Source organism: Seriola dumerili, unplaced genomic scaffold (assembly GCF_002260705.1).
Source record: "Seriola dumerili isolate Sdu_G_001 unplaced genomic scaffold, Sdu_1.0 BDQW01000018.1, whole genome shotgun sequence".
Classification (NCBI taxonomy): domain Eukaryota; kingdom Metazoa; phylum Chordata; class Actinopteri; order Carangiformes; family Carangidae; genus Seriola; species Seriola dumerili.
Genome location: NW_019174273.1, coordinates 3,567,957 through 3,585,574, shown reverse-complemented (window position 1 = coordinate 3,585,574; position 17,618 = coordinate 3,567,957). Strand labels below are relative to the sequence as shown.

Below are 17,618 nucleotides of genomic sequence, written 5' to 3'. Positions count from 1 at the left end.
CTTACTTTCTAAAATTTCAAAGATAGGCTTCATATAATATGTCTGATTCGGAAATATTCCTTTTGTTTTAGATGTCTGCTGATTTTACCACGACCAAACATCATCACTGCCTATGAAAATTTGCTGAAAAAGCATTGAGGTTATGTTTGTTTAATTATGAGATAAACTTTCAAAGAGACACGCCCCGTAATAATGTAGTTATAACTGCCCTTCTAGTAGCTACATGGCGCATTTACATGGAGGGATCGGGAAAGAACCATTCATGGACAGGAGGTCCAACAACATTGAGGCAAACCTAGAAGAGGGAAAATCTTTTGAGTTCTTTATACTGCCATGGTCATAGTAGCTGAGCAAAAACTATGGGTCAGAGTTTAGATCAGTGAGGAAAAATGTTATTTCAATTTGAAATATTGAAATTAAAGTTTTTCTCATGTAGGATTTAAAAATTCTGACTTTGCACCCTCCAGTGATCATACCTAGGTCTAGGGTTTTGGTCACAGTTGTGCGCACATAAATGTAAAATGTTAACTACCTAGTTGAGTAAGTATAAAGTATAACGTAAAGTCATTTTCTGCTCATCCATAAATGGATAAAAATGAGATAAATTTTCAACCTCTACCAAAGGATCAAACATTGTCCAGGTGATAAAATGAAACGTCCATCTGGATTCTTTTCCTGATGTTCACTTATGTATAAATCCTGGTATTGTTGTCCTGGTCCCGGTCTTCAGCTCACAGCGGCCTGTTGAAGCCTGTTGAAGCTCGTTGCTGTGAGACAGCCCATCACTTTGGCTCGTGACCACTTGGCCACTCGTGGTCCTTGCGGACCCTGTTGGTAATGAGCGCTTGTTAATCCTTCTGTCACTATCTCCTCCAGGCAGACGGCCATTTGCAAGTTGCCAGTGTTGATTAGTGACACACTCCCACGTGGTCCAGTTCAATTCAGCTCGTAGAAAAAAGAGCTTAAGATAGCAGAGGCACTGACACCAGTGTCTAAGCTCGTGACCTAGACAATTGGCACCCGGCGTGGTGTAACGACCTTCTTTCAGTAGCACTTGGCAGTCATTAGTGGACTTCAATACTCCCTACAGCCTCGTTGTGACGTTTGACTGAGAGCCAGACATCTCCTTCCTCAGACTCGCATCTTCAAACCTAGAAATGTACTTGTGAAATCATTCGCTTGCGGTTGGTTCCCCCGGGAGAAGCCAGGGTCCTGTCTTGTCTGTGGATGTTTTAAAAAGGTCTGGCACACTTTCAAAGACAACGCAAAGTTGTTGAAACAGGAAGTCGGAGACAAACACAACGTCGCTTCCTCTCCGAGGGGGTTTGTCTGGGCAGCGAATCAAGCAGCGTCCAGTACCGACAGAAGAGCATTTTGCACGGTCAGCAAAGAAGTTGTTCGCTCCATTATCTCTGGTTGGTCATGGAGGAGTGCTACACACACACACACACACACACACACACTTCACACTGCAGCCAAATAAACCCAAGTCATGTACTGTGACCTAAAAGATCAGTTCAGATCCCAAACCAGTTCCAATTTGGTCCTAAATTCTTCAGCCGGGACAAAAAAAACCCTCTACAAACGGGGACGTAGGTGCTTTCTCAAATCTCCCTCACCCACATCACAGAGTTCACCGCAGTCAGCTCCATTCGCAGCATTGTGGAGGGGGCGACGCTTGATTTAACCTCGAAATGGGGCGGAAAACTAACTGACGCCGAGGTACAATGGGAATGGCACGAGAGTGGGGACGTCAGTTTGGATTAGCGGACGAGTCGTCCGGTGGAGGCCTGGCATGGGAGATGGGAGATGGCAGGGCTGGCACAGGGCTATCAGACATGCTTCAAGACATGGAGAGCTGTACTCCACGTGCACCGCATCCATTTGGCTGCAACTTCTTTTCCCCCTCTCCTCTCTCACGGTGTAGTCGCACACATCACCAGTTGTAAGAGATGCAAACACTTTAAAAGGCTCCAGGGAGGAGCCAGAACATGAGGTTGGCATTATATATATGAGGGAGGCAAGGAAATTAATTTCAAAATAAAACAGGAAATCATAAATATAAGGACCAAACAGTAATTTCAGGGGCAGATCATGGCAAATATATTGTTGAGTTACTAACTTTATGTAATAATAATACAAATAATAATAATAATAATAATGTAGAACAGCAAAAAAGTCAGTTTTTCTTCCTGTTTTTTCCAACAGGTGCATGACGGGAAATAATCTCAAAGGACTCAAGTCCTGGAAACAGTGACTATGCAAGATCCCCAGTTTTTACGGAGTCTTACAGTTGGCTTCAGATGTGAGCTGGTGTCAGACTTTAGTCTTAGAAGTCTTTTGCAGACATGAAGGTGCGAGGGGCTGGGAGAGTAAGGTTAAAACTGCCACTGGACATATAAACATTTCAGGATATGACCCGTGTTGAGAGCAGACTCTCAGACCTCAGTAAAGACAAGTTAACTTAACTTTCAGACAGCTCGCCTCGTCCTTGTGATGCTGCTGTAAGTTCCTCTCCTCCCCACTGTTTCTCACTACAGCATGAAATTACAGTCAGTGTACACCCACTCCCCTGGGCTGCTGCTGCTCACCGTACAGAGAGCGATGTTGCTAATCGGTGACTTTGTTCTGAAGCAGCCTGAGAGTGCAGGACGACATTCATTAGCCTACATTTACTGAGCTGTGTCACTGAACCTTCCTACAAAATATGATTTAAGTATGTATACATATAGTATAAAGGTAAATATCCATGTGTAGTTTGATTATGAAGCAGATCCAGGTTCTATATTAATACTGTGAAAGTATCAAAGCCTCAGTCCACAGACAAATGCACACAGCCTGTATTCAGAAACTGAGCCTTAAAACCAGCCGTCAGGACTTCCTGAACTTTGTGATGTCACAACAAAGAAGTTACCACCCTCAGCCATGCTCCAAGCCCCGCCCACCTTGGCCACACCATTCTAACTTTGCAGGATTTAGTTTCTCTGAGGGTTTACCTGAAATCTACTCTATTTTTTATTGGATCACTCAGAAAGCAGTCAGCCAATCAGAAGAGAGGCTCAGAGCCTCCTCTCCGCTGATTGGCTCACCAACCTGTTGTTATTAGAGCTCCAGAAAGAAGCCTGAGAGAGGAGCTGTAAAACTACATTGAGATGGTTTTTGGTTCTTAAAACCACAAATATATCTTTTTATGAATATCAAACCTTCAAAATAAAGCAGACCTTTAAACATTATAACATTATAACTATTGATATTTTCATTTTTTTCTAGTTCAGGAAGTGTTACACTCTAAGAAGTCACACAGGGTGGATGCTTATACACCAAGGTCAAGTCCTTGGCAATATTTCTAGGAATTTTCAGCATTTCCCTGATCTAACATGTGTGTTATGTGTGAATGATGTTGCTGATGAATGCTGTGTCTGTTGGTGGTTGCATACCTGCTCATTAAAACAAGGTACACATTTTTGGTCTGCCGGTGACACAACTTGTTCTTTTCAAATTTTGATATTTCACCAAAGCAAACTCTCATCTGACAGATCGCAATCTGACAGGCGAAGCTTATCTTTGGTTTAAGTCTGCTCAGTGCTTCAGGCTTTAATAATAAAACTCACAGTCTGAGTGATTCATATTAGCATGCCGCAGGAGTTATTGTTACCTGAGAGAGAGATGTTAAAGTGGATGAGATTCTCTTACTCGCTTCAGCGTTCTGTGGTAAGAGGAGCTGTCTGCCAGTGAAGTGTTTTACTCTTAATCAATCCAGAGAGATAGATTTGCCTTTAAATCTTCTTATTCATATCTGACTATGACTCTCACTCACACTTGTTGCCTTCGCTTCCACAGTGCCTGGAGCCCTGCAAAGAATCCTGGGAGATGAAGAGGAAAAGCAACTGCAGAGAGATGTGTGAGGTACGACGGATGAGGATCAGGAGTTTTTATCTTTATGTGGAACGACTGATTTAATATACAATCTATTAAAGGGGCTATATGCAAGTTTTGCTCCTGCTAAATAGCCAGCATTAGCATTAGCAGCTGTTTACTTACCAGTCTAGAAGAAACTAGTGGAAAGAAATACCAATGTTACCTCTTGTCTCTATCACGTCTGTTGATGTTAGCACGCTAACCACGCTAGCTGTACTCACTGTAGCCTCCAATCTGAGGCTGTAGCGCTAATTTTTTAGTTTCCTTATCTTAATATCTATTTGATGATCTTGACACATTCCAAACTCTCCCCTTGTTGTCATTAGAAATGAAATAAGTTACGCATGTTACTAACTGGTCTCTCTACAACCCGTCTAGCGGGTGTTTCCCAAGAAGCACTGGGAGTGCGTGACCAGCTGTGAGTTCCTCCAGTCGGTGCAGGTGATGAAGCAGGGCAGCTGCCCGCCTCCAGAGCGAGCCAGTGGCTTCGCGGCTGCATGTGTAGAGAGCTGCGACCACGACCGGGAGTGCTCGGCTCAGAAGAAGTGCTGCTCCAATGGCTGTGGCCACACCTGCCAGTCTCCCAAAGATCTCTACAAGGGTAAGTCAAGCGCAAACTGGTCTAACAGAAACACAGTAATTCAGCTGATCTAGTTAGGGTCATTAATTGTCAGTGACCATGGGCGTTGGTTTGGTTTAAACATTGGTAGGGACACAACAACCCCTTCAAAACAAAGAGTATATACTAGGTGTTGTGAGTCCTGTCAAACCAACAACAAAAATACCAACAAACAAATCATTATGTTAAAGAATAATGTATTTTGATGCAGAATCTGCACTTGTTTTACTGAAAAGGCATCATTATGCAGCTTGTTTGAGTGAATGCTATTTCATGCTAAAATGAGCAGCAAAATTAAGACTGCACCGACTAATCAACCAATGAAATTTTAAACATGTATCTTTAATTTTAAAATGTTCTATAATTGTTGTCAGAAAACAGCTGTATTATTTCATTTTTTAAGCATTGCTCACTCTGACGTACTCTAACTGCTATGAACTTCCTGTCAGCCTGAATAAGATGTCATCCCAGCCTCCCCTGGGCTTTTCCTCAGACAAATGAGGTGAGGTGGTCCAGGTGGAAAAATCTCTGGCTGACGCACAGCGAGCGGCGGCGTTGCTGCGAGTCTGAGTCAGGTGGAGCTTGGCCTACTTAGACCTCCATTGTCAGAGGAGGGATCAAAGCAGATCCAGAGAGCCTTCAGGCCTCACTGATGGTAACACGTGGTGTTAGAGGAAGGAACTTATTTTGCCTTTTTACACTGGGGCGCTGTCTAAAGCTATAAACCCAAGCAGCCCAGGGGACACTGAGCTGACATAGCGAATTCCAATCAGAGACGTCTCCTAGTTTCTCTAGACCTTTTCACCTTTGACAATCATGTGTGGTTTGTCAGGTGCTCCTCTGAAGCCAAGGAAGGAGCTGGGCTTTGAGGAGCTCTCCTCCGGTCTGCTGGAGGTGCGCTGGTCGTCCCGCTTCAACATTTCAGCCGACCCCGTGGTCTACGTCCTGCAGAGGAGGTGGAACTTTGGCATCCAGCCCAGCGAGGACGCCGCCACCTCCTGGCAGGTGGTTGCACAGGTTAGTTCCTGATTTATGACTTCAGCACAAATCCAGATCCATCAAGAAAGAACAGCTACAAAACATTTGCATGCACCTTGTCTGGATGTCAGTGGGTTCATGTCTTGTCTCTTTAATCCACCTCCACCTGAACCACCACAGACCACGGAACAGGGAGCAAGGCTGTCCGACACCCGGCCCGGACGCTGGTACCAGTTCAGAGTCGCGGCTGTCAACACACACGGGACCAGGGGTTTCACCACGCCCAGCAGGCACATCCATTCCAGCAGAGGTATAATACAGTGGCCATGAGATCTCAAAGCACTGCAACTTCAGAAAACACATGCAAAGACACAAACGTGCTGCAAATTCAGAAAACTTTTTCATCAATTTGACAACACAAGCACCGCAAATTCCTACAACACAACAGAAGCGGTAACTTCTGTTTACTCGGATAATAGATATTAGCACTCAAAGACAATGACAGTCCAATCAGAAATTAGAGTCCAATGGAGGCAAGGTGGTTCTGTTGCCTTCATCTCTGCGGCAGGTCCTTAAAGGTAGTCCTTACTAATGATTAAAGTTGCAGTAGTACACAACACGAGTGTGTAGTGTTGTAGGTTTTGTTGGATCACCATTAATCTCAGCATCAGTATGTAATAAAACTCCGCCCCCTCCACCTCAGACCCCTCCAGTCCTCCGGCTCCCACCGAGCTCCGAGTGGCCAACATGAGCTTTGGCCCCGGCAGGGCGGTGTCTGCCAGGCTCCAGTGGAGTGTGCCCGATGACCTGGATGTCCCCATCCACCACTACAAGGTCAGCTGGAGCTGGACTGGAGTTGGACAGTCCTCAGCTTCGTCCCTGACTAAGAGGAGGAAGACAGTGAGAGCGGTGAGGACCGATGGATGTTACAGTGCTCTGAAAATGCTCTCTCGACAAGGCTACACATGACTAAATGTCTTTGTGTGTGTGTGTGTTCAGAGCCAGGTGGAGCTGGACAGCATGCGGTCTAACAGGAGCTACAGCGTGGAGGTCCAGGCTGTGTCCTACTGGGGACAAACACAGCTCAAAGGGCCCCGAGCCGTCCTGCACTTCACCACGCAGCGCGGTACGTCTCTCTGCACAATCACACTGCAGACTTTGGTCTTTAAAACAGCTGCAAGTTCAAGTTGCACTAAATGGTTTTTGAAAATGCTTTTGTATGATCTTTAAATTTTCTTTTCATGGTGATTTTTTTTTTTTTTTTTTAAAGCTCCTTTGGGGTTTAAATATCTTAAAGTGCATCGTTAAATGTTTGATCCCCAGAGCTGAAAAATCTTTTAACTTTAATTCAAAATGTCATGGTGTTCTTTGAAAATAACAGGCTGACATTATGAAGAAGAAAAAAAGAACAATTACAGAAAGAAATGTTTGACGATCATTATCATCATTATTAACATCATGATAAATGTTAGTGCCCACTTCTCTCCTTGCTGGTTGCACAGATGTTTTCTGTATATAAGCATTTTGGTCCAGAGAACGATTTGCATGACTGTTTGTGTAGATGTTCATGATCCCCAGGAGATGATTCATTCATGGTAACTTGACTTGACCGCCACAAACCACGCTGCTGCTTTTCAAGGTCTCCAAAGAACACATCCTCAGTAGTTTTGATTACGCCCTGACCTTCCCCCTGCCTCCACCATTAAAAATTCCACACCCTTTAATTTGTGAGCAAAGTCCTGCTCACGAGAGGAAGAACAAGTGTCATTTTGTCTGGTTAAATGAGCTATTTGTACATTTTGCTATTTTTTTGCAAGCTAAAAGTGGCATACAAATAAAGCTTCTTCTTCTTCTTCTTACTGTAATTCTGTCTTCTACATTCTCACTAATGTAGCTGTCATGGCAGCAAATAAGCATCTTTATTTTGGTAAAGATACCAATGATTATAATGGAGAGTAATTCTGAGGTCAATGATCTCTCAATGTCACCAGAGGTCAGGTCCAAATTTCCTTGATGTCTGAAATCAAACCTTGGGGTTTTAGAATATATTCTGAAACGTTCATGCTTTAGTAATTAAGTGCACACAGTTTGTTTGCTACGTTAATTATATTTTGTCTGTTCTGAAGCCGCCGGTTCAGCTCCCAGCAAACCTGCAGGCGACACTCTGGACGTGGGGACGCCATTCTACCAGGACGGACAACTCCGGGTTCATGTCTACTGGCAGAGCAGCACCGGTACGTACTATATGTTGCTTGGAGGTGGTTTACCTGCTGAAAACCAAACACAAACATGTCTACTGTGATAGCGCTCTGCTAGCTGCCCACTAGCATCATTCAAGCATGGTCAGTATATACCGCACCTGAGCTGAAATATTTCTGGATTGGCTGTAATGAAATTTTGTCGACGTGTTGCGGTCCTCAGATGATGAATCCTATTGGCTGTGGTTATCCCATGACTTCCTTTAGTACCAACATGAATCTGACATTTGTTGGCTGCCTCATGGAGCCACTAGCATCCCTGTTATCATCATCCCTGGATGTCTACTAGCGTTTAATATACAATGTTAGACACTGGATTGATACTTAAGACTTAATTAGGTTTACAAAGACAATGAACAAAAGGACAAAAAAATGGAATTTATATCAGACTTATTTTTTGACTCTGGGTAAAATGGGACATAGGGATAATTGAGATGGGGTTTTTCTACAGACTCCTCCTTTAAGTACAACCCTTCACTGTTTCAGAGCTGCTGTTTCAGGACAGTGTTGTAAGCTCTTGTTGTTTGTGTAGATCCTTCGGTAGAATTCTACAGAATCCAATGGGGACCAGAGTACTGTGCGCACAACCAGACCAGACCCCTGGAGAAGACGAGCACACAGGTAACCCATACAGAGCCTGTCACTGTGAACATGAATTTCAAGTAAATGAAGTAAAATGTACATGATCAGCCCAGAGAGCATATACAGTACATGGCTGATTGGCAAATGTGGCCACCGTTAACTACTGTAATCTGAGCTCCGGCATTTTGGGAATCACCTTCCAGTCAGCCATGATTGTTTTCTGTCTCTGATCCAGGAGAGCTTTGTGAGCCTGCAGGGTTTGCTCTTCGCCTGTAAGTATAAAGTCCTCCTGCAGCCGGTCAGCAAAAGGGGTCGTCCTCTGGCAGAAAGCACCAGCTTCTTCACTCCCTCCTGTGCCGCCATCCAGAACAAAAGTCCAAAAGCTATCACCTGTCCTGGAGAAACAGGTGAGATGGTGGGAATACCTGAAAAGCTTCACCAAGGTGGTTTAAAGCTGCATCATATCACATAGATACATTAAGATTATCTAAGTTAAAAACAAATTTTCCATTACCAGCAGTTGATATAAAATGAATAAAATGAGTCTTTAGCTAAAGCAGCTACTTCATACACTTCATACACTGTTTACAACCCAACTACACCTATGTAACATATTAAAACATAGTTAATATAGGCTTTAGGCTAAAGGGAGAAGGGTACGCAAGGGTAGCACAAAGACTGGAAATGGGGAACTAGATATTATGGCTTTTTCCAAAAGGTTGCAAAGTCTGGTTGGATGACAGGGATTTATCAGTGATGTGTCCCTCTTTCCAGTCTTTGTGCTAAGCTAAGCTAAGCTAAGCTAAACTAAGTTATCAACAAACATGCGTATTTTCCAAAATGTCAAACTTTTCAAAAATCAATTAAGAAAATGTATTAATGCAATAAAATGTTTATCTGACTAGTAGTTAAATGTATAAAACATTTTGATAAATGTAACATTTTAAATAAATACAGGAATTTTGCTCCAAAGTAAAGTTAATAATTTGAAGCTTTACATTTGTAATAACAGAGAACAGCAAAGTTGAATGATGTTGAAATGGAAAAGAAACCGTCCGATTTGTCTTCGTCCTTGGCAGTCAGTTCGTGCCTCTGGCCTCCTGTGAGCTTCCTCATGTGGATCATGAACGTGTCCTAACAACTCACTCACCACCCCAGCACCACATGTCTTTATTTAACTGCCCACCTCCGGCTCTGCTTCCTTCAGCAGTGTCCCCTCAGAAGGTCCTGGTGAAGGCAGCCAACCTGACGGCGTCCTTCGAGGTCCTGGGAGGAAACGTGACGGCCATCTTCAGCTGGGATTTGTCTAGGGTCCCGCTCCACCCGCAGCTGACTGGTTACCAGGTGACCTGGGCCGAGGTCATCCCTACTAACCGCCACAACAACAATAACAACAAGTTGCCCCACAGCCTCATCTCCCAGTCCCAGATTCTCCCCCCGGTCAGTGTTGGTATAAACTGCAGTCGTTACTGTTTGCCCAGTAAGAAAACTGGGATACGCACTGGTGGTACTACTTTATAAATTACACATAGATTAGAGAACAGGCTGTAGCTACTATTAAGGACACTATTTGAGGGTGTATTTCCCAGTATGAAAAAATATGAAATTTGACTTTTTTCACATTTCCTTATAACTGATGCTTATAATTTCACTCTGACTCTTAAACACACATACAGTAAATACATGAAGGATAATCAAATTCCCATTTTCCCTCAATCAAATGACACAGTAATTATGAACCTTCTTAATTTATTATATTTCTTAATTATTATAGGTATATGTCATCATATTCTACATTTGAAAAAATTACACATTTCAGTAAATATTAAATATATTTGCATTTGAATTTTTGAAATTATACAGTAGATTTAGATGTATATAAAATTTACATAAAATGATATATTAAAATTAAAAGACATTTTTTGTAGGCAAACAACATAAAAAGAAAATCACAATTTCCCAGCCAGAATCTGGCTTTATAAAGAATATAAATGTATGAAATATATTTTAGATACATAAAATTATATTCTAAGAGAATATAATATAATACATAAGAATATAAATATGTAAAATATATTAGAATATTATATATTTACAAGAAAATATTTACAATATGTATTTATGAGAAATATATATATTTAACAAGCTCTGAACATTTAAAATACTCAAAATTTGGTATTAAAGAAGATATTTGATGTAAAAATTTAATAGTAAAATGAAAATGGCAAAAAAAAAATTATTGAAATAATGGAACAGCTTCCATGAACAGCTTCCTTTTTCTCAGTGCCTCATTCCATTTTAGAAAAGTCATTTCACTGTCGATTTCTTTCTGTTTTAACATTTTTTAAAAACTAGCAGTACGGTGTAATACCGTGTTCTCTGTTATTTTCCCTCTGGCTGAAATTGTTCTTTGTGAAATATTTTACTTTTAATGCAGATTCAGATTTCCCCTGCAGACAAATCTCAGGGTCCGCTGGGCTGACAAACACTTTGAAAACCTGTGCAGTCTACAGCTTCCTTACAATTTCACACACCTTGAGCATTTTAAACCTCTTCCCTCACTGCATTTGTCTTCCTCCTCTTTTGCAGGATGGTAATGTGCTGGTGGTGTCAGGCCTGCACCCTGCCAGTCTGTACAGGCTGGAGGTCCAGGCCATCACAGCAGAGGGTGAAGGTCCTGCAACCAGCCGGACCTTCCAGACTCCTGGATACCAAAGTGCCACAAAGCACAGTAAGAAAAAACAACAACAAAAAGTCTCACACTGAAGTAAACAGAGGAATATGACTTAAGTTTTTTGTGGGAGGCGTACAAGACAAGATGGCTCTAACCATCAAAGTTTCTTCTTCTGCACTTTGTTTTCAGCAGATCAGCTGATAACTAATTACATGTCTCCCTTCATTCAGGATCCAAGCTGAGGAAGCATCACCACAAGCAGCCAATCATGGAGAGGCACTGAACCCAGACAGCCAACCAGCCTGCATGAACCAAGTCCCCCAACCTCAGGATAATCAATAATCCACAGCATCACCAGCTTCATGGTCCAGATCAATTCTCCATCACAACCAATGTTAAAGCTGCTACACATACTGATGTCAATGAAACCATCACTGACAAACTGGCAACCTTCACTTCTCTCATGTATACAGTATAGTCATATTAAACAGGAACCGTAACTATACTATGACCATGGTCAACCATGGTCTCAGCAATACAGAGGAATCACAGTTAATAATCACAGTTCATCCGCTGCGTCGCTCTGAAACAGCAGTGAAGTTTTATGCAACTTGTTTTCCTTTGACTCCCAGCTGAGAGATAGATCTCAGCACTTGTTTGTGACATGTAGGTGATTAGAAGCATTATAATAGCATGTAGATACAGTAGCTATACCACTTTTATTCACTGTAGGGCTGGGTATGGGTATACCATTAGTACTAATTCATTTGAGTACTGAATAGGTTTTCAGACAGACAATTAGCCAAAAGTTCTTCTCAAAGGTCCCATTTGTGATTGGTGCTGTCAGTGCTCTTTACTCCTGATAAGCACAGTTCATAGAGATGCAGCTGTTTGTATCAAAGACGATGTAGTGACGATGATACCAAAGGTGGGGCAGACATCTTAGACAGAAGACAATAGGCGTGGGTGATATCCAAAATTTAATATCGTGGGTTGGGGGAGTTATGATATAATTATGTTGTTGTATGTTATGTTATTTGTCACATGCCAAGGTACAATGTACAGTAAGCAATATTAATAAAAATATCACATATGTGGGAAATTATGATATTTGATATATCATCAAATATCCCGATTTTGAATAGTGCGATATCAAATACTAAATACGGCGATATTTGATATTATACAATATTGCGATATTATCAAATATATATAGTGATATTTGATATTATAGAATATCGTGATATTCTATATGATCAAATGTAATCACATTTGATCAAATATTGGGATATTATCAAATATCAAATATCGCGTGTCAGATCAACTAAACAGGGGGTTCATAACAATTTAGTTTACATTAAGAAAATTACAATTTCAACCTGAATAAATTAATCTGATTTTCCATTTACCTTTCTGTTGCGCTGACACAATTCACTCCCTCCTGGAGAAGTAATGCGGTTTGATACCCAGCCCTAACTCCCTGCTGCATGCCAACACCTAGCTGTTTATAGTGTTGTCAGTGTCATTGAATGGTCCCTGAAAGATTACTCCCTGCAGCCGATTTACTGACGCAACTCTTGTCTGTTTGTTTGTAAATGACACTTAGCTCCTCTGTACTCTGTAAATGCTGTATATACTGTCTGTCTGTATTTATTAGTTGTGGTATATTTGTGCGTGGATGAGTGTGTACTGTAAACATAACCGGTGTACTGTGTGTGTGCTCAGCCTTTTGTAAACCTCTAGAGACCCTGTACAAAGATGTTTTTTAACTGAAGATAAATTCCATGTCAATTTGTGTACAGCCTATTTTGCACATGTGCAGTTTTTCATTTATTTCTTGATCCTCTTTTCCTGCTCCATCAACAGCATTTTTTTTTCTTTAGTATGCTGTAGTGACCTTTGTCCACTGAGAGGATTTATAATGATGGTATAGCTGAGGCGGAGTTCCTGTGGGGGGGGGACTCTAATTCTTCCTCCATTATTCTGGAGTTGGTGTGCAAACAAAAGGTTTGAAGCAACCCCTGGGGATACGGTGTGTGGAAATAAGGATGAGTGCTCTCTTACACACACACACACACATGGCTCAGCAATGATTGCATCACGCCACATTCCTATGCATAACCACACACTGATTGTCTTTCGGATGGAGGGTGTGTGTCACATCGACACAAGACATTTTCTCCACTCTCCTCAAACACATAGTTGCTCTTATCCTCAGCCATGTTTGGTCGCCCTAACGCTCGGTGTTTGTTAATGAGGCTCAGATGAAGTGTATCGCTGTGATGGAGGAGTGTGTGATGGAGATGGCTGCGCACAGGCGCTCTGCAGGTAGTGTATCTGGATGAGGAATAACTCAGCCTGGAGCATAGAAAACATGTTTACCAAGGATTTATAACCATTTCAAACCTAGACCTCTGAAAGTCCATGACCCTCTCTGTGGTCTTGGAGGTGTTCAGAAGGAGGCAGTTCTTGTCACTCCAGTCAGTGAAGGCCATCGTCAGATCCCTGTACTCCTTTTCCTGCCCATACCTGATACATGCCACAATAGCTGTGTCATCCATATTTCTGGATGTGGCAGGATAATAATGTTATTTTGCCAAAAGCCACATAAATTGCAGCATAAGGCCCAAACCTGATTTTGTTTTTATGCTACCACTTCCAAAGGTTAACACTGAACCTTTAAACTAATTAAATAAGGTTTTATTTCTAAGCTCTGTCTTTGATGAGCGATTCAGGTTGTGTTTTAGGAGAATTGCCTATAAATAATTTACCATTTATCTGAATTAGTAAACTGTTTTCAGGCCTTAAAACTGGAGTCTTCCACACAAGCTCCACTGAGAAGGTGGGGCAGTTTGTATGTTGCCTGAGAGACAAAATCTAGGGTAATAATTACAGCAAGTTGCTGGCTACTCATCAGGAAGTAATGTCCTTTGTTGCAGCAAAACACATTATCATCAAGGAGCAACCTCCAGGGCTGAAAACTGAAGCCAAAACCTGCAGTTCCCCAATGACCACTATAGTCTAGCTCCAACAGTGAGTCAGTCCCATTGACTCCCATGTTAAAATGTTCAACTTTACAGCAGAAATAAACATGTTGCTTCTATTTTTATCACTTCTTTTCTTCTACTGAAGGTCCCATGCTAACTTGCTAGCTGAGGCTTGGTCAGCCTGCCTTGTCACTTTCCGATACTGAGTCAGTACAGTGTCCATTCTGCTCTGAAGAAGTAGCAGCTCGTATTATAACCTCTCGTATTGTAAATGCAACGATGGCTGAAGCTCTCAGCTGGTAATTAAACAGCTGCTAGTGCTAATATTAGCTATGTAGCAATTGCAAAACATACATATAGCTCCTTTAAGAAACCTATGGTTGATGTCACAGAGGGTAGCCTATTGCCATCTTTATTTACAGACTATGATTATCATGGTCTGTCAGAAACAGAGCTGTAGGGTAGTCCAAGCCTTTCAGGGATGACTAACTATTATAATGGATTTGAAGAAACTTGCTAGCCAAGCAACATTAAAGGTCCAAATTTTCCACTTCTCCGGTGTTTTATTTTGAAGTGTTGATCCATAAGAAGATATATTTGTGGTTCTAAGAATCAATAACCATCTTAATGTAGTTTTACATCTCCTCTCTCAGGCTTCTCTCTGGAGCTCTAGTAACAACAGGCTGGTGAGCTAATCAGAAGAGAAGAGGCTCTGAGCCTCTCTTCTGATTGGCTGACTGTTTTCTAAGTGATTGAATGAAAATACCACACTCAGAGAAACCAAATTCTGTAAGGTTTGGGTGGTAGGTCCAGGTGGGCGGAGCTTGACATCACAAAGTTCCGGAATCCTGATTTCCCATTTTAAGGCTCAGTTTCTGAACACAGGCTGTGTGCATTTTTCTGTGGACTGAGCTCTTTGATACTTTCACAGTATTAATATAGAACCTAGACCTGCTTTATAATCAAACAACACATGGACATCTTCCTGTATATTATATGAGACCTTTAAAGAAATCACTACTGTAAACAACAGACATCAGGACAAGGGAACAGGAAGTTCTAAAATGCTAACTAGTTTCTGGGTTTCAAGACATACTGGTCTTTTTATGCACTTGTTGATCGTCATTGTGTGGGAAAAACAAAACACTGATGCAGAGTCAGGGTTGCTGTCCTCTGCATAACACACTTTTATGACCCATGGTGCACAAAGACGGAACTATTCAACGTAAGCATTTACAAATAAATCTCACAAGGGAAAGAGTTCAGAGATCTTAGAGCACTTTTGTAATACACAATGCTCCCACTTTTCTAACCCCCCCACCCCTGCTAAAAATTTTCTTACAGTTCCCAACATAAAGAATCTACAAGTCAAGCTAAGTGAAACCATTTGGGTGGCTTGTTGAGGGCCAGACAATATTTTTTAAAAGCAATGAATCATTTAAAAATACATATTTGAATTAATAGGTGAACATGAGAACACACTCATAAAACAGTCACCACAGCTTCAACATAAATAATATCACTATTGCCTCTTCGTAAAGAGCAACAGAAGTTCACTGACTTCAGATATGAATGAACACACAGCCCTGGTCCTGTGATAGTTGTGGGTGTGTCACATTGTTTGCCATAACTTTCCGGGTCACTCGCACAGAAAATGTGTGTTTCATTTTCTGCATCCTTAAATGATTGTGCACCAGAGACGGTTTTTGAAATATTGCACAACTCATGCATGGACTCAGCTCAGAGCATTCAGAAGTACCCCCCCACCTCCTCTCCCTCCCCTTCCCTTCCCCTCCCCAGACACTCAGAGAAGTTGGCCTCGGTCGAGAGGACTCGCTCAGGGAGAAAAAAATTGGAGTCTTGATGTGTTAAACATCAAAGGCAGTGTGTTATTTTCTCCTTGAAATGGGCCGTGTGAAACGTGCATTTAAAGGAATGGGAATGAGACGGCGGCCTGCTGTGCGCTGGCCGGTGTGAGGCCGGGCGGGAAATGTTTTATGTCTATATATGTTTGTTAGAAATGCATTCTTTTGATTATGACTCTGCACTTTAATCTGATCGCACACATCTGTCGGAAGCCCTCACCCTGCATCCACCCCTCCTTTCATTCAGTTAGCATTCTGTGGTCACCATTATTATTGATAACAATATTCAAAATATGTGTAATGCATGAAAGGAATTTGTTTTAGCTCTCCTCACATCATGATTTTATTGATTATATGACACGCAGGCGCTGCCTCATTGTGAACGTCCTGCACTTGTCTTTACTTATTTAGTGGTGGTGTAAATGGTTCACAAGGACACACCAGGACAAAGAGATTTGATGATGAATTCTTGGCTCCTAATAAGCGAGAAGACCTTGAAATGGAAATGTAATTTCCAATTACATTTGATGGACTTTGGCCTGCCCTGTGAAGTCCCCTCTCACCCTGTTTATCTGTGTCTCTGTGCTCACAACATCCTAGGCCCTGCAGTATAGCCTACCCGTGCACCTGCCCATTCACGCAATTATCCAATCAGCCAATCATGTGGCCGCAGTGCAGTGCATCAAATCCTGCACTGTCACTGTATGCTGTATGTTACTATTGTGACTGTGAGCATGCTGGCATTGATACTGTGAGCATTGGTACTGTTAGCATGTTAGCATTGTTTCTGTGAGAATGTCAGCATTGTAACTGTGAGCATGTTAGCAATGTGACTATGAGCATATTAACATTGTGACTGTATAATGACGTCTTGGCTTCCTGACATCCAACTATTGTGCAGTATTTTGCAATTACTGCTTGTTGTTAATAAAGTTGAAAGCATGGCTGAGGGCAGTGACTGCTTTGTTGTGACATCACAAAGTTCCAGAAGTCCAGACAGCTGGTTTTAAGGCTCAGTTTCTGAACACAGACTGTGTGTATTTCTCTGTGGATCGAGTGCTTTGATACTTCACACAGTATTAATATAGAACCTAGCCCTGCTTTATAACCAAACAACGAATGGACATCTACCTTTATACTGTATGGAACCTTTAAATGCTTGTACTGTGAAGTTTACAATGTACATTTCTTACTTTCTGGGTGTTCCTATGTAGAATGAATTAACAAAGAAATAATAACATGACAGTTTCCAGTCGTTCCCTCCTGTTATTGTGAAAAACACTGTTAGAGATGATTAACTCATCTGTCAGCAGTGAAAACAGACTCAGAGATCAGATACAAAAATGACTCATCCTCCTACACTGGCTTGATAATGAGGCGCACTCTGATATTTAATAGAAACCAGTGGCTTTGGCAGCGGCAGTCGGGCTCAAGGTAACACACCATGAATGAACGTCGACCTCTGTCATTCTCCATTCACCTCCCATCAATATATCAGAAGACCCACAGAGAGATGAAGCGGCTGAAGACACACACCCCTCCCGATCATCTGCATATCCTCCAGGTGACACAGAGGCGGAGCAACAAAGACACAGAGCTGTGCTCAGCCTCTGGCAATGCTGTGAGTCCTTGGCCAGCAGAGTGAGCCACAGAGCTGATTACAACCTTGGATTCATTGCTCTCTGCATTCCTCCTCAAATAATGCAGCCCTCTGTTTTTGGAGCCTATTCATTAGAA

General features: G+C 41.9%; 1 protein-coding gene across 1 annotated transcript in view; it reads left to right on the top strand.

Annotated features, from left to right (window-relative positions):
* Nucleotides 1-11,468, top strand: part of LOC111232356 (anosmin-1-like) — a 19,704-nt gene extending 8,236 nt beyond the window's left edge. Inside the window, exons 4-15 of the mRNA XM_022759830.1 lie at nt 3,841-3,906; nt 4,297-4,519; nt 5,370-5,554; nt 5,696-5,825; nt 6,219-6,424; nt 6,515-6,701; nt 7,642-7,749; nt 8,306-8,394; nt 8,591-8,762; nt 9,563-9,795; nt 10,945-11,086; nt 11,260-11,468. Of these exons, the coding sequence (XP_022615551.1) occupies nt 3,841-3,906; nt 4,297-4,519; nt 5,370-5,554; nt 5,696-5,825; nt 6,219-6,424; nt 6,515-6,701; nt 7,642-7,749; nt 8,306-8,394; nt 8,591-8,762; nt 9,563-9,795; nt 10,945-11,086; nt 11,260-11,312 (1,794 nt within the window). The 3' untranslated portion in view covers nt 11,313-11,468. The remainder of the gene's footprint in view (nt 1-3,840; nt 3,907-4,296; nt 4,520-5,369; nt 5,555-5,695; nt 5,826-6,218; nt 6,425-6,514; nt 6,702-7,641; nt 7,750-8,305; nt 8,395-8,590; nt 8,763-9,562; nt 9,796-10,944; nt 11,087-11,259) is intronic.
* The last annotated feature ends 6,150 nt before the right edge of the window (nt 11,469-17,618 follow it).